Source organism: Lampetra fluviatilis, chromosome 23, assembly GCF_964198595.1.
Source record: "Lampetra fluviatilis chromosome 23, kcLamFluv1.1, whole genome shotgun sequence".
Lineage (NCBI taxonomy): Eukaryota > Metazoa > Chordata > Hyperoartia > Petromyzontiformes > Petromyzontidae > Lampetra > Lampetra fluviatilis.
Window position 1 is genome coordinate 1308518 of NC_136297.1, and position 19953 is coordinate 1328470.

The 19953-nt window shown below is 50.2% G+C and overlaps 1 protein-coding gene across 2 annotated transcripts in view; it reads right to left on the bottom strand.

The window, feature by feature from the left end:
• Positions 1-2993: 2993 nt before the first annotated feature.
• Positions 2994-19953, bottom strand: part of LOC144940600 (myb-related protein A-like) — a 30140-nt gene continuing 13180 nt past the window's right edge. For both annotated transcript variants that reach the window (XM_078866832.1, XM_078866831.1), the window contains exons 7-17: positions 18284-18479; positions 17950-18021; positions 17161-17448; positions 16564-16689; positions 15731-15964; positions 14169-14314; positions 13064-13175; positions 11788-11913; positions 8567-8695; positions 5841-5960; positions 2994-3217 (exon numbers count right to left, since the gene is read on the bottom strand). In XM_078866832.1, the coding sequence (XP_078722958.1) occupies positions 3104-3217; positions 5841-5960; positions 8567-8695; positions 11788-11913; positions 13064-13175; positions 14169-14314; positions 15731-15964; positions 16564-16689; positions 17161-17448; positions 17950-18021; positions 18284-18479 (1663 nt within the window). In that variant the 3' untranslated portion in view covers positions 2994-3103. The remainder of the gene's footprint in view (positions 3218-5840; positions 5961-8566; positions 8696-11787; positions 11914-13063; positions 13176-14168; positions 14315-15730; positions 15965-16563; positions 16690-17160; positions 17449-17949; positions 18022-18283; positions 18480-19953) is intronic.

Genomic DNA, 19953 nt, shown 5'->3' on the forward strand with positions numbered 1-19953 from the left:
CATCTGAAGATGGACATTATCTGCCGAAGCAAATCGTATCGCTAGGTGGCGCTGTCCTATCATGTTTGCAAAATACGAAAAGCTCTCCGTGCATTTTTTATTTGCTAAAACTTTTGGCCAGATGCTTTCGGTTAAAACTGGTTTTAATAAAGTGCCTAGCATTGAGACAGACAAATGTTATGTTTTTATTAGATGAAAAAGCTAAATATCTTTATACAAATAGTCCTCACAGTGGACTGACCACTCTCTCACAGGAGGAGCTACAACGCCGAGTAGCATGTGTACACGCATGCGCACACATGGAACACAAATAACAATATCCCCCGTGTAGCCTTAACATACTATTGGGGCAAGTGCTGTTACCGGCACGGCGCACAAGGGGGGTGGGTGGCCAGGACCGCGCCCGGCTGACTCTCTCCCGAGTGGCGATGTTTACATGCCAACTCGACCTACGGAAGGCCCAGGACCGCTTCAAATAATTGTCACTGGTGTTGGCCGTGAGCGGGAATCGAACTCGCGTCGCTGGGATCGTAGGGCGGTGCGCTAACGGCTGCACAACCGCTCACCACGTAGAACACGGTTCTACGTGGTGAGCGCACACACACACACACGACACACACTCGAGATCTCAGTCTTAAATCGGCTCTTAATAACGGCGATAGCATCGATTGCCACGCGGGAGACGCGTTTAACAATCATCAGGCACGTGCAGCGTGTGACGAATTGACTTGCACTCGAACGGGGAGAAGTAAATTGGTGAATGCGGAGAGACGACGGAGGGTGGCAGAGAGGCTGTGGTTTGGGACGACCCGGTGTCGTGGGGGGGGACAAAATACATTTGGCGAGCTGGTTTACACATCGGTGTTTAAAGGATGCGCTGCTCAATTTCGAACAAACACCTCCAACGCAAACAAGCGCTGAAGCCGGTGTTCTTCATTCATTTTCAGAGGTGGGGGGGGAGGGGGGGCACTCTTGCCGATAAGACATCACAGTGTGAGGGCCGCCACAGCATTTCAAACCATTGGAAGTTTGTGACATCAGCACGATGATGATGATGGGGGGGGGGGGGGGGGGGGGCGTTGTTCACTATTTGTGTATTGTGTCGGGAAGGGCCGCACGTGAGGGGCCGTGCTAAAGGCCACCAGAGAGACCGCCAGTGGCCGGCGGTGGCCTTGCAATGAAGAACACTGGCTTAAGCAGATGCTGCTTTAGCAGGGCATTCGTGTGCATGGGGTCGTCCAAGTTGCCAAAAAAAACATTTCCATTCCTCTTACGCATCTCCCCTTCCCCGTCGGCACCGGCAGTGCCGCCCGACATCGGCTTACGGAAGCATTGACCCACAGGCCGCCACTCTACGTTGAGACGTGCAGCAAAATGCTCTAACAACCAGCGTCTGCCATAGGACGTCAACACAAATCGTCCTTCAAGTGTCCGGAAAAACTCCAACAGCCATCCGGCATCTTGCCGTGGGCTTCTCATAGATCCGTTGTTGTTGTAGTTTACGGGAGCTTCAGGACGCTGCCAAGTGGTGGCGGTAGCGGCAGGCTGTACGAATGTGTACTGTAAACGGACCCACTGCGTCTCTACAATGAACTTAAAATGCTCCACAACGGACCGGTGAGTACCTCTGCAAAAGTGGATGTTATTTCCCATATCATAGTTAAAATGTAGGCTTAATGTTTTTGTTTTCTTGAAAAGTTTTATGTACTTGGACAATTTGGTGGACCATAAATAATCGGCATATCTGATTAACTGGCACCCTCCGTGGATGCCGGATAACGGAGCTCTTGCTGCAGACAACCCATTGAGAAGGCGACCGGCTCGCAAGCAGAAGGTTGAGAGTTCAAATCCCGGTTGAGCGGTGACTCGGTTCCCCCACGTCGTTCCGCCCGGCTCGATAAAATGATTGGGGGGTAAAAGTTAGTAGCGGTCGTCCTAGGGACAGACACGTCCTCAGCATTGGAATGCGGAATTTCCACCACTAGCTCAGGGCTGTAAAAAAGGAGGAGAGCACGGCCTCGACGCTCATGCCAGCAGGAAATCACTCACGGAATGTTTTTTGACACGCTTCAAACGGCACTGAGATAATTAACAACCAACGACAAATCCTTAAAATCCTTTTACGTTAGCGACTTTATACTTTTTTTATACTTGTGTAGTGACATCGCTGGATGTCAACATGCTGGGTGGGTGTAGTGCCGGCCCTAGAGGGGCACGGCGTGCGGTGTAGCGACATCGCGGATACCACAGCGGTGTGGGTGTAGTACCGGCGCGAGAGGGGCCCGGTGAACGCTGAATATAATAGCGCGAGATGGCACCACGCTTTACGTGCAGTGCCGACCCTACAGGACAGGGTGTGTGGGTGCCGGCCAAAGGGTGAGGTTCTGTGAGGCCATGGCACTCTGGTTGACCCGGAAAGACACGTGACAAGTTAAATTGACAAAGGAGCCCCAAGAGGGGGCTAGGGGTGGTCACGTGATTGGGACCTAGATATTTCCCGAGGATTCTGGAAGGTGGACGAGGCCAAGGGCAGAGCTGTCCACGCCACAAAGAATATAAGCCGGGTCCCGAGAGGGACCAGGGTTGTTGTTCATCCTGGAAGAAACCCTTCGTCTACGTTCTCCGTTCAACGAGTCTCTAACACGTGGACTCGGGCCAAAGCTGTTGGTCCCGGTCCGTAGTAGCAGTTACGTGGTAACTAGTGTAGTTAGCCTGGTGGTTACCACCATAGGTTGTTATTCTGTTAAGGGGGAAGTTACCCCGTGTGTTGGAACTGAATAAATGTGTTGCCTCCAAGTCTATGTCTGCGACTCAGTTGAACCCATTACACTTACAGTTAACAATCCCGCTACCGGGTTCTCCATTTAAAAACTCCCACAACCATCTTAACCTAGAGAATGAACGCCGGCGCGGGATTTGGCGGGGAAACCAAAGTCGCTGCCGTTTCGGAAAAAAATCCTGGCGCGTCAACGCTCACTCGGCCGATCGGGAAGGGGGGGGGGGGGGGGGGGCGAATGTCTGTGACGTCGCAATCGAAGCGCACAGAGGGGCGGACGAGTCACGGGGGGTTGTGCGGTGGCGCCAACCTAGCGGTGGCACTCGCTCACAGCACCAGGCTCCGTGGAGGCAGGGTGTGCAGGATCCTGCGAGCCTTCTCCGTCATCAACACTTGGTCCTCCGTCTTGCCGCACGCCACGGCCTCCCACTCCTCGCTCATCTGTGCAGGAGGGGGGATGAGACGCGGGGGGGGGGGGGCGGCGGTGGGGGGGTCAAAGATTGTCACCGCCGCACCTCCCCGTTACCAACCCTCGCTACCCTGTCAGATCCCATGGCTGCTGCTGCACTCACATTTAAGTGGAATAAAAACATCGTTATATATATCATGTATCGTAGATGCAGCCAATGGTGACTGGGCTGTTACCCTCAAATACAAGATCGTGTGTTGCTTCACGGGTGCGATATATAAATGTGAGTATTAATATTATTATTATCGTAAGACCCAGGATGGCATCTGTACTGGCCCAATGCTGACACAGGCCTCAGCTCTCTGTGCCACCAAGCTACCTCAGGAGATTGTCAGTCAACGTGTGGCAACATTGTGCCTTCAGCACAACATCATTATTACTTCAACTGAAAATAATTAATAGAGTAGTTGGGAGCTGAAAAAAACAAAAATATGGAAAAAATCTGAATCAACAAGCTTTGCACCGGGTGAATGAATCTTATTAAGTAATTAATGTCGCTCACTCTCAAGCAGCAGGCAGTGTCAGGTGCAAGAGGTGCATTGCAGCCCAATAATGAAACGCATGCAAAGAAGAACACACACAAAAGGTGATTCAAACTAATTATGCTAAGCGATGTCATGATTGCAATGAGTGTGCATGTGCAAATAGAGCATGTATGTGCAATTAAAGCATGCATGCACTGCTGTGTGGGGAAAAAAAGGAGGTAATTAGTGTTGCTTTCCGGCACTGAACTGAACTATGGCTAATGACAGCTCATTATAACATATGAGAATGGTCCCAGCCACAAGGACATTGCCAAGTCGCACAGAGCATGCATATCGCGAGACAAGCTCGCTGCTTCGCAGTGGCAGAGCGGGGAGAGAACATTCAAACTCTGCACTCACACTCACTCACATTGATTATATTGGTAAAAAGACTAAAGTAAAAATTGGTTTTCTGTATCGACACAAGCACTGCTTCCCCCCTATGTTCCGCTTGGAATTGATAAAAGCTACCATACTGCCTCTACTTGATTACTGTGACATCGTGTATAAATCAGCCCCCAGTACTATACTGAAGAAGCTTGACTCAATTTATCACTCGGCCTTAAGATTTGCATTGAACTGCCCATATAGGACCCACCACTGAGATCTCTACATTGGGTCAAACTTAACTTCTCTTAATGATCGATGGCTTGTGCATCAGATCTTATTTATTCACGATGTACTTACAAAAAAATCAGTAGACTACCTGCTGGATCTCATCACTGTTTCGAAGAACAAATGTGACCTAAGGTCTTCGCTCATTAACCAGCTTCACATTCCTTATTGCCGTACAAATACTGGAGGAAGGGAATTTTCTGTTGATGCCCCCAGGGTCTGGAATGCTATCGCCAATAAACTACAACTTGGATCACTACCTGTGAGATCTTCACTCAAAACTGCTCTAGAGGAGTTGTACAACCCTAGCTGCCACTGCTATTCAGAATGGCCTGAAATCAAATGTATCGTTCTGGATGACCGCTGCAAAGTATGGTCTTGAGTTTATTATAGTGTGCTGATCATTAAAGGTGTATTGAAAAAATTAGATTCTGCTACTGATACTCCTGCTGTTATGGAGTGACTCATGCAGCCAACTATGGCTGCAAAGTTTGGTCGTACATGTTATGTATCTCATTGATTGTTAAATTTGAATCACAGTTCCTATGCTCACAGTTAAAAAAAAATTATAGCTTAATTTTGATTTTCAAAACGTTTTGGTTTAGCCATGTTTGTTTTTTGTAGTACAGAGTTAGCCTGATAACTTTAAGCTACAATGTCTTATGGTTGTTATTGTTTGACTTGCATCCCTGGGATTTTTTGCACACAGCATTGAAATACGGTGTTTTTTTCTGGAAGACTTTACTGTTTTTTCCAGGATTTTCCTGTTGCGTGTAGTCACTTTAAGATGTTTCTTGTTCATGTTTTTGTTTTGCTGCGGTTGCACCCGAGTCAAGAGCCGCATGGCTCACAGGGTTATACCTAATACATGAAACTGAAAACTGAAATGAAACTGACACTCCCACCCTCTCTGCCACAGGGAGAACATAAAAACTCTGTACACTCTCCCTCTGCCACAGGCAGAAAATAAACTCTGCACACACCCTCACACTCCCTCTGCCACAGGGAGAACATACAAACTCTGCACACTCTCACACTCCCACTCGAACTGCAGAACAGGGGGAGAACATACAAACTCCATACAAAGGCACTCGAATCAGGAATCGAAGCCAGGCCCCTATTGCCGTGTGGCAACGAGCGTTCAGAATCAGAATATTTATTTACGCTAGAGGAATCCGATGAGCTCTTGAGCTCTTTTTCTCAGATGTCCACTATTTTTACGGATATCCAGTGTTACCACTGTGTCACCTACCTGTATCTCTAGGGCGCACCGTACGGCATATCGTAGTATCACACGGCACATCGTACGGCATATCATAGGACTGTACGGCACATCCTAGCAACGTATGGTATATCGTATGATACGGCATATCGTGTATCGTACGGTATATCGTAGAATAGTACAGCACGTCGTAGTTTCGCCATCGGCAAATCTTCGTGCGAACGCGTGTGTCACCTGGATGGGCATCTTGCAGCAGAGGTTGTCCTGGAGCGAGGTGCGTAGCGGGGTGAGCGGCTGGCGAGGACTCTCCTCAGCCTCATCCCCCATCACCCTCCTCTTGTGCCTCGCTCGGCTCTTCAACAGAAACAGGGCAGCAACAATATTGGTCCATCCTAGCAGGTGCTAACTACGCTGTAGCACGAGAGACGCAACACATCGCTCCATACATGGAAAATCAAAGAATCGCCAAACTGCGACTGTGGCAAAACCCCAAACCATCAGAACGCACCGCCGACATGTGTGCGCCATCATCCACGTCACACGCCCTGGCGGCATCTCTGAAATCTGTACAGCATCTACTGCCGCCTAGGATTAGTCGAAGGGTCTTAATATTCAACTATGATATCTACACAAACTGTTGCTTACAGGACGTATGACAGAAGGGAGAGAAGGGGGACGAGAAGGGGAGACGGGAAGGGGGAACGAGAAGGAGGGAGGAGACGGGGGAAGGAGGAGAAGGCTACGCTGCAGGAGTTGGCGGTTGTGCTGTATAGCCCCTCCAGTGTGTTTTCAAAGACTTCTATTTCCAGCTTTTGTAGAGAACCCTGGGATCCATGGGCCACAAGTGAGTGCCCTTAACAGCTCTCCCATTTGTTTTCCGGTTTTTGCCCTGGTGTTGTTCAGCACTTCCTGACGTTTCGCCGCCACATCCTGGGCGCGGCAGAACCCGAAAAACGCACCCAAGAGCTGGGCAAGCGTTTCTCAACCGGCCTTCCATGAGATGCCCCCCTCACGGTACAGCATTCGTGCAGCAGTGGCTTAATTTGTGCATTCATACAAAGCGTTGGCGATCGCAAACGCGTGGTAAGGGTTGGGGTTGGTTGCGAGGACCCGAGTTGCGAATCGCCGCTACAGGTAGTAAACGCACGCGTGTTTCCGTGTCCCTATAGACCCCCCCCCCCCATTACACAGCACGTGAGCAGGCCCGAGTGCAGTCAAAAGGGCGGTGGGTGTTGGGAAAGATCAATGCGCGCCGATGATTGATGTCACCGAACGGCAATCTCTGAAGCACGGCTTTGCCTGCGCAGGCATTCCGTTGGAGAGAAACCACTTTGGAGGAAGCTTGGTGAAGCCGTCTGTGGCTTGGCTGCCGCTCGCTGGAGTGGTTTATAATGAACGGCACCGCGTGCGGGTGTTGCATTCTTCGAAAACGAGGGCGCTAGGAAGGCCGGGCAGGCGGGGGCAGATATTAGAAGATTGGAGAGTTTTGAAACACGGGTTTGGCGAGCAATTCGAGAACGTCGGCTGGACAGAGAGAAAACCCAACGAAGGCGGCACGTAAGCAGATTCGGGGACCGCAACAGTAGCGCCCCGCCGCTCTACGTCGGGGACCGCAACAGTAGCGCCCCGCCGCTCTACGTCGGGGACCGCAACAGTAGCGCCCCGCTGCTCTAAGCAGATTCGGGGACCGCAACAGTAGCGCCCCGCCGCTCTACGTCGGGGATGCGCGTCATTGAAAGATGACGACGAGGACGAATATCGAAACGACGTCAATCAAAGCGATGTTTCCACGAGAGCTGAAACAAGACAACGGAGGTTGTACCGAGACGCTGCTGTGTTAACGCGCGCATCTTCATCCGTGACGTACCCACAACGTTACATTAACTTACTAGTAGTACATTCGTAATGTGAGTACAGCACTTTAACACAAATTATACAGGGTACAATAAAATGCAGTACACTACAAAAACAATCACCTAAATAATGTACATTACTAATATATTGTATGGTACAGTAAGTTTCTTTATGTGCGACACAAAGTAGTTTGTGTAGAGTCGTAGCGGGCGGTGGCGGTGGTGATGGAGGCAAAGGCTGAGAGGCAACGAATAACGAGAGGGGGCGGACGATGCCGTCGCCGACGTGAGCGCCGGGGTTGAGGCGACGCAATAATCGGCGAGTGGCGTTCATAATGAAGCGACGACGTGTCTTCGAAACCGCGTGAAAGGGGGGAGACGGGAATGGGGATGTTGCTGTACAACAATCATTGGACCACATGGAAGAGGGTGGTTAACGAGAAGGTGGCTAACGAGAAGGTGGCTAACGAGAGGGTGGCTAACGAGAGGGTGGTTAACGAGAGGAAGACTAACGAGAGGGTGGTTAACGAGAGGGGGCTCCACTTGGTCCGTCTCTCGCGAGGGCAGGATATCGCAACCAAGCTGCAAGGCAACCAGACTGGCACGAACAATTTGCCCGAGCTGTGTGCCCTGCCAGTGGTATCAGCGACGATTGGCGATGCTGGCACACCGTGGCCTAACGCTCGTCTTCAAACGGTGTTTCGGGGCTCTCTCGAACGGCGTGATGCACTGTGTGTGCAAAACATCGATGCAGGGCATGATGGGTATTCATGCCTTGCTGCTGTGTACGGGCAGCAGCATCACCTTTGCATATTGCTATTTCTCTAGGACCAAGAGGGTGGGGTGCCAGTTACCGCACTGGTTCGTTGGTTACCATGATAGCTACCACTGGTTACTGTGGTGGTTACCTTGATGGTTACCAGTCTGGTCACCATGCCAATTACTGTACTAGTTACCACTCTGGTTACCGTGATGGATACCCATTGGTTATCACATCGGTTATGGCGTTGGTTATCACACCAGTTCCCACACAAGTTACCACTGGTTACCGCTAGTTACCACTCTGATTACCACGCAAGTTACTGTGCTCGCCACTACTCTGGTTACCGTGCTGGTTACGCTGCTGGTAGGGTTGACGACGGCTTGGTCGTTGGTTGGCAGGACATGGCAGCAGTTCTCAGTGTCCATCTTGTCGAGGGCCAGCGACTTGCGAGCACGCTTGGCGGGAAAGTCGGCCTGCAAATAGCACCAGGGCACGCCGCTCAGTACAGAGAGAAGCACCCCGCAGCGAAGCCGCACGCAATTCCTCTACGCCGGTACGAGAGAACGAATGGTTTGATTTCACTCACCACCCATCGCGTCGGTGTGCGCTCTGTGGAACGCCTTGCCACTTGAAATCAGGCAACCGCAGTCGGTAGATATGTTTAAGTCTGCTTTGGAAACCCATCTCTTTAAACTGGCCTTCCCTCTTTAGTTTGGTCAGTTGGCCTGGTTCTGTAATTTTTTCATGCTTTTTAAGCATTGCGCATTGGGATCCTGGAATGGAATGAGCTTTCTAAATTTGAATTATTACTTATTATTAAAGCTACGGTTTAAATCCAAACGTTACACGGTGGTGAGCTCACGGGGGTGGGGGGGGCTTCATCCTTTCTTTCAGTCGTCAATCAATCGCACGCTTGATTTACAACTCGTTTGGCTCAGCCGAGGGCACGGGTGCGCTTTTTGCTGTGGATGCAAGCAGCGCTGCCCTTTGTGCAACTGACAAGATTCATACTGGCTGAAGGTACATTTTAAAAATGTTTCCAAATGACCTTCCCTAAATTGTCCTCTTGGTTTCACGTCACAAGCCGAAATATCCCATTCGGATGCCTAGCAGCAGAGCAGCACAAGAACCCTTCGTGGTCAAGCGGCCCACGGAATCCGACACCACAGCGCTACCTTTGGAGATTCAGAGAACACCAGGGGGGGGCGAGCACACTTCCACCCCCCCACTTGACGGAATTTTGTTCTTCACAGGAGAGTTAAAACGATATATTTGTATAGGGTTTGATTCTTAGAGGTGGAATTTGCTGAAATGAAGTTCCGAACGAAATTTAATGCAATGTCTTTTTTGCGTGGGTCACGGTGGCGAGATGTTAACTACTTCGCCTGGTATGCAGGGGGTCGTGGGTTTGATTCCGACCCTGATGCCTGCTGTATATTTGGAATTTGCAGTGTCTCTCTCCCCGTGGCTGTGTGGATTTTTTTCTGGTTCCTTCAGTTTTTCCCTCCACATTTAGATTCATGCATTTGCAGAGTATTTGGTTGCTATACATTTCCAAGTGATAAGCCACTTCGTTGAGCTATCATTTTTGATAGCCAGGTCGCTTCTGAAAAAGAGCTATAATATAGATCAGTGTGGACCAGACCTGGTAAAATAAACATTTGTAGGTTTAATTATGAATGGCTTCTTGGATTGGAACCCACGATGTCAGCGGTGCCAGCTCAGCACTCTTGACCTCTGATCTACCGAGTAACCACCTCCTATTAACAGCGAGCGAGCTAATTGTTGTGAAGAGCAATGTGGAAGTGTCTGTGAATAGCTAAAAGGTTAATGGCATGTCAACCCCATGAGCCAACATCACTACGGTCCCGGTTTGATGAATCTGGGCAGCCACCAGTAATTAAAACAAGCCATGAAGTAGAGGGTCAATCGCCTGACCGTGAGCACCAGGACATACACACACTATTATTTTGTTTGCCAGATTAAATAAATGCTTTTGGATATTGGACGGCAAGGCAAATATCCAGCAGATTGAATGCCGTGCAACGCTTAGAGCGGACGAGAGGCAAATGAAGGTACTTCACGAGCAGTTCTGCACCATTTTCTGCAGCTGTTGGTGGAACTTCCACATTCCTATGACGGGGTCTCGTTTATGTTGTCCATAGGACAACCAACGTCAACTTCCCCAAATAATTGCTACTTGTTTTGTCGACTCCGGAAGGAATGATTGTCCAAAGTCAACCCTCAACTAGGATTGTAACTTCTCTCAACTTTGAAATTGAGAGCCGCTCGCTCTACCGCTGAGCCACCTGACCGGAATAAGAGAAAGAAGAATGAGAGGTGCGGCGGCGGCGAATAATCTTTAATAACGTGAGCGAGCAGTGTCAGGTGGCTTAATGGGTACCTTCAGGGTGATGCATGGTCACGTCGGCAATTCATCATCAAAGCCTCAACCCCCAATGCTGACGGCACCGAGCCGCTTCTGGTCCGGTGCCGACAGATCCGAGGACGTTGCTTACGTGAGCCCCCCCATTGCTTCATTACTGAACCCCCCCCCCCCCCTTGCTCATCCCGGCCTTCGCACGTCTCCTACTCGGTCACTAATTTTGCCATACTCGTAAGATTCCGGAACAATGATCAATCCATCTGTATCGACGAGTCACTCTTAATTTGTAAGTGCGACGAAGGCATTATACATCTGCTTATTATGTGTTGTGTGTCATCTAGTTTTACGTCAAACTAGTACCCATTGCAAATAGAGGGTAAATGCCTCTAAATATCAGTCGGTTCACCAACATCGGTTCCAACAACAAGCCTTACTCTGCTGATGAGACACCGAAGGTCGAAACTGGTCCAGTGTGTGCTTGTGTTGAACCGATGATGCTCAGGTGCACTCCCGGAAGGCCGTGTGGCCAACGGGTTGTGTAAAATGCACTTTTATTTATTGATGTCAAGAGAAAAATATGGGAACAAGGTATTATGTTCGATTAATTATTTTGTGGCTTATATTCTCTGGAGCGACGCTCAACGGTTGCTGCGTGTTATTTATTTATGCGGACCACTTCACTTCAATGAATGCGCCTCGGAGCCCTTTACGCTGAAGCTCAAATGAGAAACGCGTGGCCTGGAGGGACAGTGCTGCCCAGCATTTATTACCCATCCCCAGCTGCCCTCAGGCGGTGGCGCTGGAGCCTTCTCCTTGCAGCGCTGCAAACTAAATAGAAACTAAACTGTTTATTTTACCAGGTGAGGCCCACTGAGCTGTATAGCTCTTTTTCAGAAGCGACTTGGCCACAAATGATAGCTCAACAAAAGTGGCTCGTCACGTGGAAATGTTTAGCAGCCAAATACTGTAAATGCACGTCGATTCCAAATGTGGAAGGGAAAAGCCCGAGGACCTGGAGTAAAATCCACGCAGTCACGGGGAGAGAAACACGCAAACTCCAAATAAACAGCAGGTGTCAGGGTACGGGATCGAACCCACAACCTTCTACATACCAGGCGAGGGAGTTAACATCTCCTACCCACCGCGGCGCTGCAATCGCTGTGTGGTGAAGGTGCTCACCTTCCAGGGGTTACCGGTTTTGGCCGAACAGAGGCCGGTGAATCTTCCTGGCGTGTCCTGCAACGAGGACACATCCTTCTCCAGCACCTCCAGCAGGTCCTGCTCCAGCTGAGAAGGTGTCTGAGGCTGCAAACGACCCAATTACGCAATGGAATTATACACGCAGCACCATCGCTCCCGTATGCAAAAACTTGGCAGGAACCATCCTGAAAAAAAGTGTCTTGAGGCCGAGTGAGGCTTTCCTTGGTAAAGGGTAACAGCAATGGAAATGAGCGATATTACACACACATAGCGCGTGCGCAGTGTTACCGCTGCGCCACCTTGGTGCCATCATACTCCTGCCATGTATCATCGAATTACCCAAACCACGTGGGGCTCTGTGCTACAGCCTTGTAAGAGAACGTTCGCCAATCCACGTGTTGTTGCTGTGCACCAGATTGAGTCACGGGGGGACAACGCCATCGTCAGGACTGCTTTGCTGTTGTTGTAATATGAGATCTAGAAACAGAATTTTTTTTTTCAACTTGTCATTACTCCATTTTACCAAACCACCTTGAATGCGCCCAATCTTGCCAAATCTCTCAGAATCCAGATGGGATTGAGAGCCCGGATAGTCCTTGGATGGGCAAACCACGATGCACAAGTGTTCTAAGCTGTGGGGCTTGCGTGGTGGGCAGCAGAGGGCATTGCAGCAACATCCATTGTTGAACTGCACCTTTACACGACCACATCTATTCTCGCCTCCTGCACAAACCTACACTGAAGTATGGTCAGCCCAAGACCCGCACAGACGAGGCCATCATCCAGCAGCCGATTAACAAATGGGCTGTAGGCACACATATCATGACTACAGATGCTGATGATCACTTGTGAGCCTGCTGCGGTGGCAAGATGTTATATACCTCGTCTAGTATACAGGAGGTCGTGGATTCGATCCAGACCCTGATGCATGTATATGTGGAGTTTGCATGTGTCTCCCTGTGGTCGCGTGGATTTTTCTCCGGGTACTCCGGCTTTTCCCTCCACATTTAGAAATGTGTTTTAGAGTATTTTGCTGCTATAAATTTCCACATGACAATGATAAGCCACTTCGTTGAGCTATCTTTGCAATGGCCAGGTCACTTCTGAGAAAGAGGCACATAGCTCAGTGGGGCCCTTACCCGGTAAAATAGAAGATAGTTTAATAGTTTTTACAGTTTACTACAGGTCGGCGTACGGCGAGTGTGAAAGCAAACGCTTAATAAAAAGGCGACCACGGGGTCATCATTGTCCTCACCATCAGCTTGAGGGGGCCGTACTTGCTCTCCTGGGCTGCCAGCGCTTTCTTGAACGGCGTGGGGGTGCGAGGCGGTCCCAGAATGGAGCGCCGAATGTTGAGAGTGCGGTAGCTGTCAGCGGTGACAAAAGAAAGGCCTCCCGCGTCATCTCGTACGGCAGAAACGTTCATGGCCGTGTACATCATCAGTTTTCTTCTGATTCCGTTCCGGTGACGTGCGTGCACATCATCAAATGACACCAGAAGAAAAACTAAAATAAAACAACTTTTTCGGTACCGAGGCTCCCACAAGGCCATGCGGGAGGGGGGCATGTGGCACAGTTTGGCTGCCAGCTATTGTAGAGTGGCGGCGGTCATGTCGCTATGGTTTTCTGCAGTGAGGAACAATGTCTTTAAAAACAACGGTGTTACGCTTCTCTAAATAAAATTAACGCTGGGCCGCTCGCAAGTTCTGAGATTTAGTGGTGAACGGGACACCCACCACCCTGCAACTTGCAGACGCCTCGGAACGGTGAAAGGGTTCACTTGCAAAGAATAGGAATGTCCCAAGGTGGCGAGGTTACTAAGTTAGCTGAGCCGGCACCACTGATATCCTGGGTTTGGATCTGGATTTCAGCCATCCAAGATGAAACCGGCCGGGATCTCAGGTGTGGTGATGTTCTCAACTGCACACGAAAAAAATCCTTCACAATAAATTTGGTTCTCCTATCAATTTGACTAAATTTCAGCTCACACAATGCCTGTCATGCGATGAACCTCAATATCAAACATTCACATTGAGAATGAGAAATGTAGCTACACCAGGAAGGAACAGGGAAAAGTAGAAACAGAGGGATGGAACAGAGGGGTGGAGGATCAGAGGGGTGGAGGATCAGAGGGGTGGAGGAACAGAACAGAGGGGTAAAGGGACAGAACAGAGGGGTAAAGGGACAGAGGGGTGGAGGAACAGAACAGAGGGGTGGAGGAACAGAGGGGTGGAGGAACAGAACAGAGGGGTGGAGGAACAGAGGAGTGGAGGATCAGAGGGGTGGAGGAAGAGAGGGGTGGAGGATCAGAGGGGGTGGAGGATCAGAGGTGACGGAGGAACAGGGCAGAGGCAACGTACGCTTTGCCACCACCCTTGGAGGGCTTCGGCGTGTGGTCCCTCTGCAGTGGCGTGGTCACCTCCACCTTGTGGCTGCACACAGGGGTAGAGGTGAGCGACGGGCCCGAATCCAAGCGGATGCCGTCCAGCACCTTCACGTTCAGAAACTGCACGCACGGGCACAACCACGCAGCAGCGCCAATCACGCAATGTCTGGCTCGAGGCTAACAGTGTCCAAGAATTTCGATTTAAAGCTTTCGTGACTGCAGGGATTCATCTTCTTGGTTCTTTCGGTAAAGTCACGTAGAAGGGAAGTAATAAAATAATAAAAATAAAACATAATAATGTTTTATTTATGTTTTATTTTTATTATTTTATTACTTCCCTTCTACGTGACTTTGCCGAAAGAACCAAGAAGAAGTGTCCAAGAAATGAACGTATTGGCAGTACAACGGTGGTGCACAGACTTAAAATTATATTATTTAATTTAATTTATTATTTTATCTTTAGACGTGACTTAACCGAAAGAACCAAATAATAATTCCTGCAGTCACGAAAGTTCTAAAATTAAGATTGAACCACTTCTACGGGGAAGTTTTAAGCTTATCTTTTTTCTCTCTCTCTGGCGACTTGTTTTCTCTGCCTGTGTCCTCTTTAGAATGTTCACACTCAAATTCTAACTTAGCAATCTTTGAAATACGTAATCAACCAGGCTATGCGTTAATTGTGTGTTGACCGACCCTCTGTGTTGTATTACATTACATTTCGATATTTTACTAGGTTATTTAATTTTAGTGTGTCTTTCTCCTGATTTTCAGGCTTGCTTGCCGTGTAATCGTTCTTGCAGCACCAATTGATATGCTATTTTTTTCTCTACCCCCCTCCCTCTCTCTGCCTCCGCCCCCCCCCCTGTCTATTTAAGGCCACCACACAGAGACGATCACCCCTCTCTGTTACCTGTGTTACTCTCGCTATGTATCTTGGTAATATCTGTCTGCTAATATGTCTGTCTATAGTTTTCTGGTTATATTTTATGTCGCTATTTCATGATACCTGATGATGATTGCTTGTGTTGCAATCGAAACGTCGTATTCTATTATTTAATTTAATTTATTATTTTATCTTTAGACGTGACTTAACCGAAAGAACCAAATAATAATTCCTGCAGTCACGAAAGTTCTAAAATTAATATTAAAATTCAAATTTCGATTTCAGACTGTTTTACAGGGACCGGTGTGTTATGCTGCACCGGTGTACCGACAATACGTCCAAATAACAAAAGTTGCAAGATCATCTCCCCCTCCTGGCAGACTAATGCCGAGCCAGGTGTCGAGTCACCTTGGGCTGCGCAGGGACAGCTGCCAATATGGGGATCTGTGTCGCGTGACGTTTCGTGAAGTGATAGAGCACGCAAACTCCAAACATACAACAGGCATCAGGGTTTTGATCAAACCCACAACCTCCTCCATACCAGGTGAGGTAGTTAACATCTCCCCACCGCGGCGAGACGTTAACGAGGCCAAGAAGCAGCAGATGACGGGACCTCCGCTGTCAGTGGCAAAGAGGGTGGGGGGCCGTGCTACCTGCGACGGGGAGAAGGAGAGCTTCTTGAGGGGCGTGCTTTTGGGAGTGTCCTGCAGTTCGCTCATCTCGTCCAACAGCGACGACGAGAAGGCTGGGGAGGAGTGGCTGACCCCGCGCACGCTCCTGCGCCTCAGGATGGTGGGAGGGCTGCTGAACTTGACGGTGACCGAGGGCGTCGTCAGCAGAGGCACTTCCGCCTCGGGAGTAATTTGCGGCAGTTGCTTCGAGTTGGCCTGGGAATGGAATACAAGGCAAGGGTCAATGTCACATGTAATAGTAATAACACCGCTTTATGTTTGTAAGCCGTTGTTCTTGAAAATCGCAGATTAATCTTTGCGGAAATGTGCAACGTGCGCTTGTTTCGTGTGGCACACGGAGGCACGGAAGACACCGCAGCCAAAGTGGGAAGCAGTCAGAACCGGCGCCAATAATTGTAAACTATAGTCCTATATTGGGATGCTTGGCCAACTCCCTTCGAGTGTTATTTATGCACGTGGGAGGAAACCAGAGTACACCCACAGAAAAATCACGTGTGCCAAAGGCTGTGCTCTTCATTGCAAGGGCCGGGGGCCACTGACGGCCACTGGTTGCGGCCCCCGACAATACACAAATAGTGAAAACACCCCTCCCCCATATCATCAAATGTGTGGCGGCCCTCCTCACACTGATGATGTCTTATCGGCGAAAGTGGCCCCCCCTCTGAAGATGAGTCAAGAACATTGTGCTAAGGGGTAACACCGGTAGGAGAGGTGCTGAACCAGGTGAGGGAGGGAAGAGACGGAGAGGGGGGGAGAGAGAGACTGTGTGAGTGCGTGGCTGCGCCGCGACGTACGGGCGTGCTGGGATGAACATCGATCACAGGCGGCTGTGGGGCAGCGCTGGGGTTGACCGTCTCTTCTACCAGCTCGGCCAGCTCATAGATCTCTCCCAGCGAGGTCGAGTCATCGAAAAGCATTTCCTGCCAGACACAAGCGCAGGTAGATACGACGTGATAGTCACCGGGACGCGACGAGAAGCAGTCACAGGGACGCGACAGATAAAGACACGTCGAGACAGTTACAGACATGACGCGACACAGTTACAGACACGACAGTTACAGACACGTTGAGACAGTTACAGACATGACTCACACAGTTACAGAGACATGATGAGAAAGCCGCAGGGATGCAACGCGAAACATTTATAAAGACACAACGATACACAGCAATAGGGACGCGACAAGACAGTCACAGGGACATGACGAGTCACAGGAACGCAAGAAGACACAGTCAAAGAGACATAACGCGCCAGTCACAATTATGCAAGCAACGAGACAATTGCAAAAGACGTGACGAGACAATCACCGAGAGACAAGACGGGTACGACGCCTCGCAGTGACCATAACGTTACAGTGTGCGGGGACAGAGGCGCCGTGGTGACGAGGACGTACCGACTCGATGAACTGCAGCGCGTCGGCGAACTCGGAGATGGCCTTCAGCGGAGACAAGCCCTCCGCGCCGTCCACCAGCACCAGCTGGTTTGCGGCCTCCTCGTCCTCGGTCGTCGGCACCACCTCACCCACAGCCAGCTCGCTTTGCGGCTTTACCCCGACCATGGCCACCGGCGTGGGCAATGGTAGCTCCTCCAGCTGATGCTGCTGCGGCACCGGTAGTGGGCAAACCAAGGCCTCGGCGCACCGCTCGGACGCCACCGTCATGTCAGGCTTCGGCTCCGGCTGCTGAAAGAAGCTCTCTCAGTCAACGGAGGCGGCCAACGGTCATCCACGCCCACCCACTCAACAATTAATCCACGGGCGGCCCAGAGCAGAAATGGGCACCATGGTGGTCGTACCAACTTACTTGAGGCGGCTGATATATATACGGCTAACACGGGTGAATTTACAGCACTTGATAACACTGCCCATTCGATGTTATTGGCCACGTACAGAATTTGGAACCGATAAAAGTTCCGCCTCCTCGTGTGGCACCGACAAGTAAAACATCTGGACTGGGTTCGCAGGCCAAGTGGCTCAAGTCGACTAATCAACGACCTGGATGTTAAGAGTACACGTTGGGTAGTGACCCCCACAGTTCTGCCGGTCCCTCTCAAAGAGAACAATGTATCATCTAGCACCGGTGGCATTTTATGTATTCATTAATTTACTTTTCCTCTGCACTCCCCAAGGAAGTAAAAACAAAACACTCGTCGTGTTTGTGTTGGTGCGCACTGCGCGTCTCACCTCGGTGTCCACTTCCATGCCATCAACTTGCTGGCTGGCAGTGGCACTTGTGTAAAGCACCAACGGGTATTGCTGCAAAGTGCACACGTGTGGGCAAGCCATGCGAAGAGCACCATGTGTTACACGACGTGTACCGCGTACAACGCACATGTGTACCGCGTGCACCGTGTATACTCTGCGTGCGTACCGTGTGCGCCGCATGTGTACCCCATGTACCATGCGTACTCCGTTTACCGTGCGTACTGCGTGCGCGTACTGCGTGTACCGCATGTGCATACCGCGTTTACACATGTGGCGCGTGTTCCGCGTTTACGTTCACCGCATGTGCCCGTACCGAGTGCGAGTCGCTGATCTGGATGCACTGCAGCGTGGAGCCGCTCCGCGAGGACGGGCACATCAGGACGAATGGCACGTGCGGTTGCGGTGCGGCTGCCAGGCCCGCGGGCACCGTGTTCTCCGTCGGGTAGCCCATCTTCTCCACCTTCCGCCTCATGGTCGAGTTCCAGTGGTTTTTGATGGCGTTGTCCGTCCTGAGCACAGAGCGACAGACACGGTTTCCGGCAGATGTGGCGTTTGTAAGGCTGGGTACGGCTGTACACGTGCAATACGCATCTTCGTGTGTTGTTAAATCAACGGGTGTTCCAGCCTGCACTCAATTTTTTTTATGTTGTGATGGGTTTGCTCATCATTTACAGTTTTTAATTGCCTCTAGGCAAGTGGTAAAGGGTCCCCATTTTGTACAAGTCCTCGAGATATATGGGGCTCCCAAAAGCACGTCGCGGAAGGCAATGTGGATGGCTCTCCTGTCCTAATGATAACAAAACTGATGTACAGTTGAGACTTCATTTCAATGCTGCCTGTTGAAGAGCAAGTAAGCAGGTACATTTCTAAACACGCAACTCATAATAACACAAGTCTGCAGTATTCATACATCGTAAGCTTGATTAAACAGTTCTGTCTTGGCTGTTGGGATGGTGACATTTTCTGAGTTCTTTCATTTTCTGGCGTAAAATGACAAAATGGCCACAGGATCAGTTCTGGTTTTTTGCTTTGTGCATTCAATAATGCACATCTTAAACTAAACTATTCTATTAACCAGGTGAGGTCCACTGAGGTATGTGGCTCTTTTTCAGAAGCGACCAGGCCACAAATTATAGCTCAACGGAGTGGCTTATCACGTGGGAATTTATAGCCGCCAAATGCTCTAAACGCACATGGATTCTAAATGTGGAGGGTAAAACCAGAGGACCCGGAGAAAAATCCACACGACCACGGGGAGAACATGCGAACTCCAAACATAGACGTCAGGGTTGGGATTGAACCCACGACCTCCTGCATACCAGGCGAGGAAGATAACATCTCACCACCGCAGCGTGTTGTTAAATACAAATCTGATGTTGTAAGCCACGCGCAGCCACCTTCGGCATCCAGCGTCCGAGTGCTGAAAATTCCCATCGAGTCCATCCCCCGAGGGTGAGCACACAGGTGTGTGCAAATTGTTGGTAGAAGAGGACACTGCCTCGACTTGCCAGATATTACATTTCAGCTTTCCTGGATTATTTAATTTTCTTACAAATGTAATGAGATAGTGACATCTACTGGTTGGAAAAGGGAAGCACGGGTACAGGCACCATTATAAACATTATCCAATCCCCAAAGGGAGAGGTATCTAGGCCAAAGGTGAAGGGCAGGGCCGGCCGAGAAACTCCAAGAACGGCTAGAAAGTTTCACGAAAGGGCGTGGCCGGAGGCGGAGCCTAGCCGCGCCTGCGGCAATACAAGCGGAAGCGGACTCGGTGTGTGGAGTCTTGGGTCCGGACTGCGTCGCTGCTCGCCATCATCTCTCTCCGTCGTTCGGCCACGTGGTGGATCTCCTGCGGAGTTCTCCTGCGGAGTTCCACCGCCCTCCCCGGCACGCCGTCAGCCAGCGGCGAGACCGGGAGCGGACGGGCGGAACCCGCCGTGTGATCAACCGTGTGTGTAGTCTGTAGAACGTAATAGATAA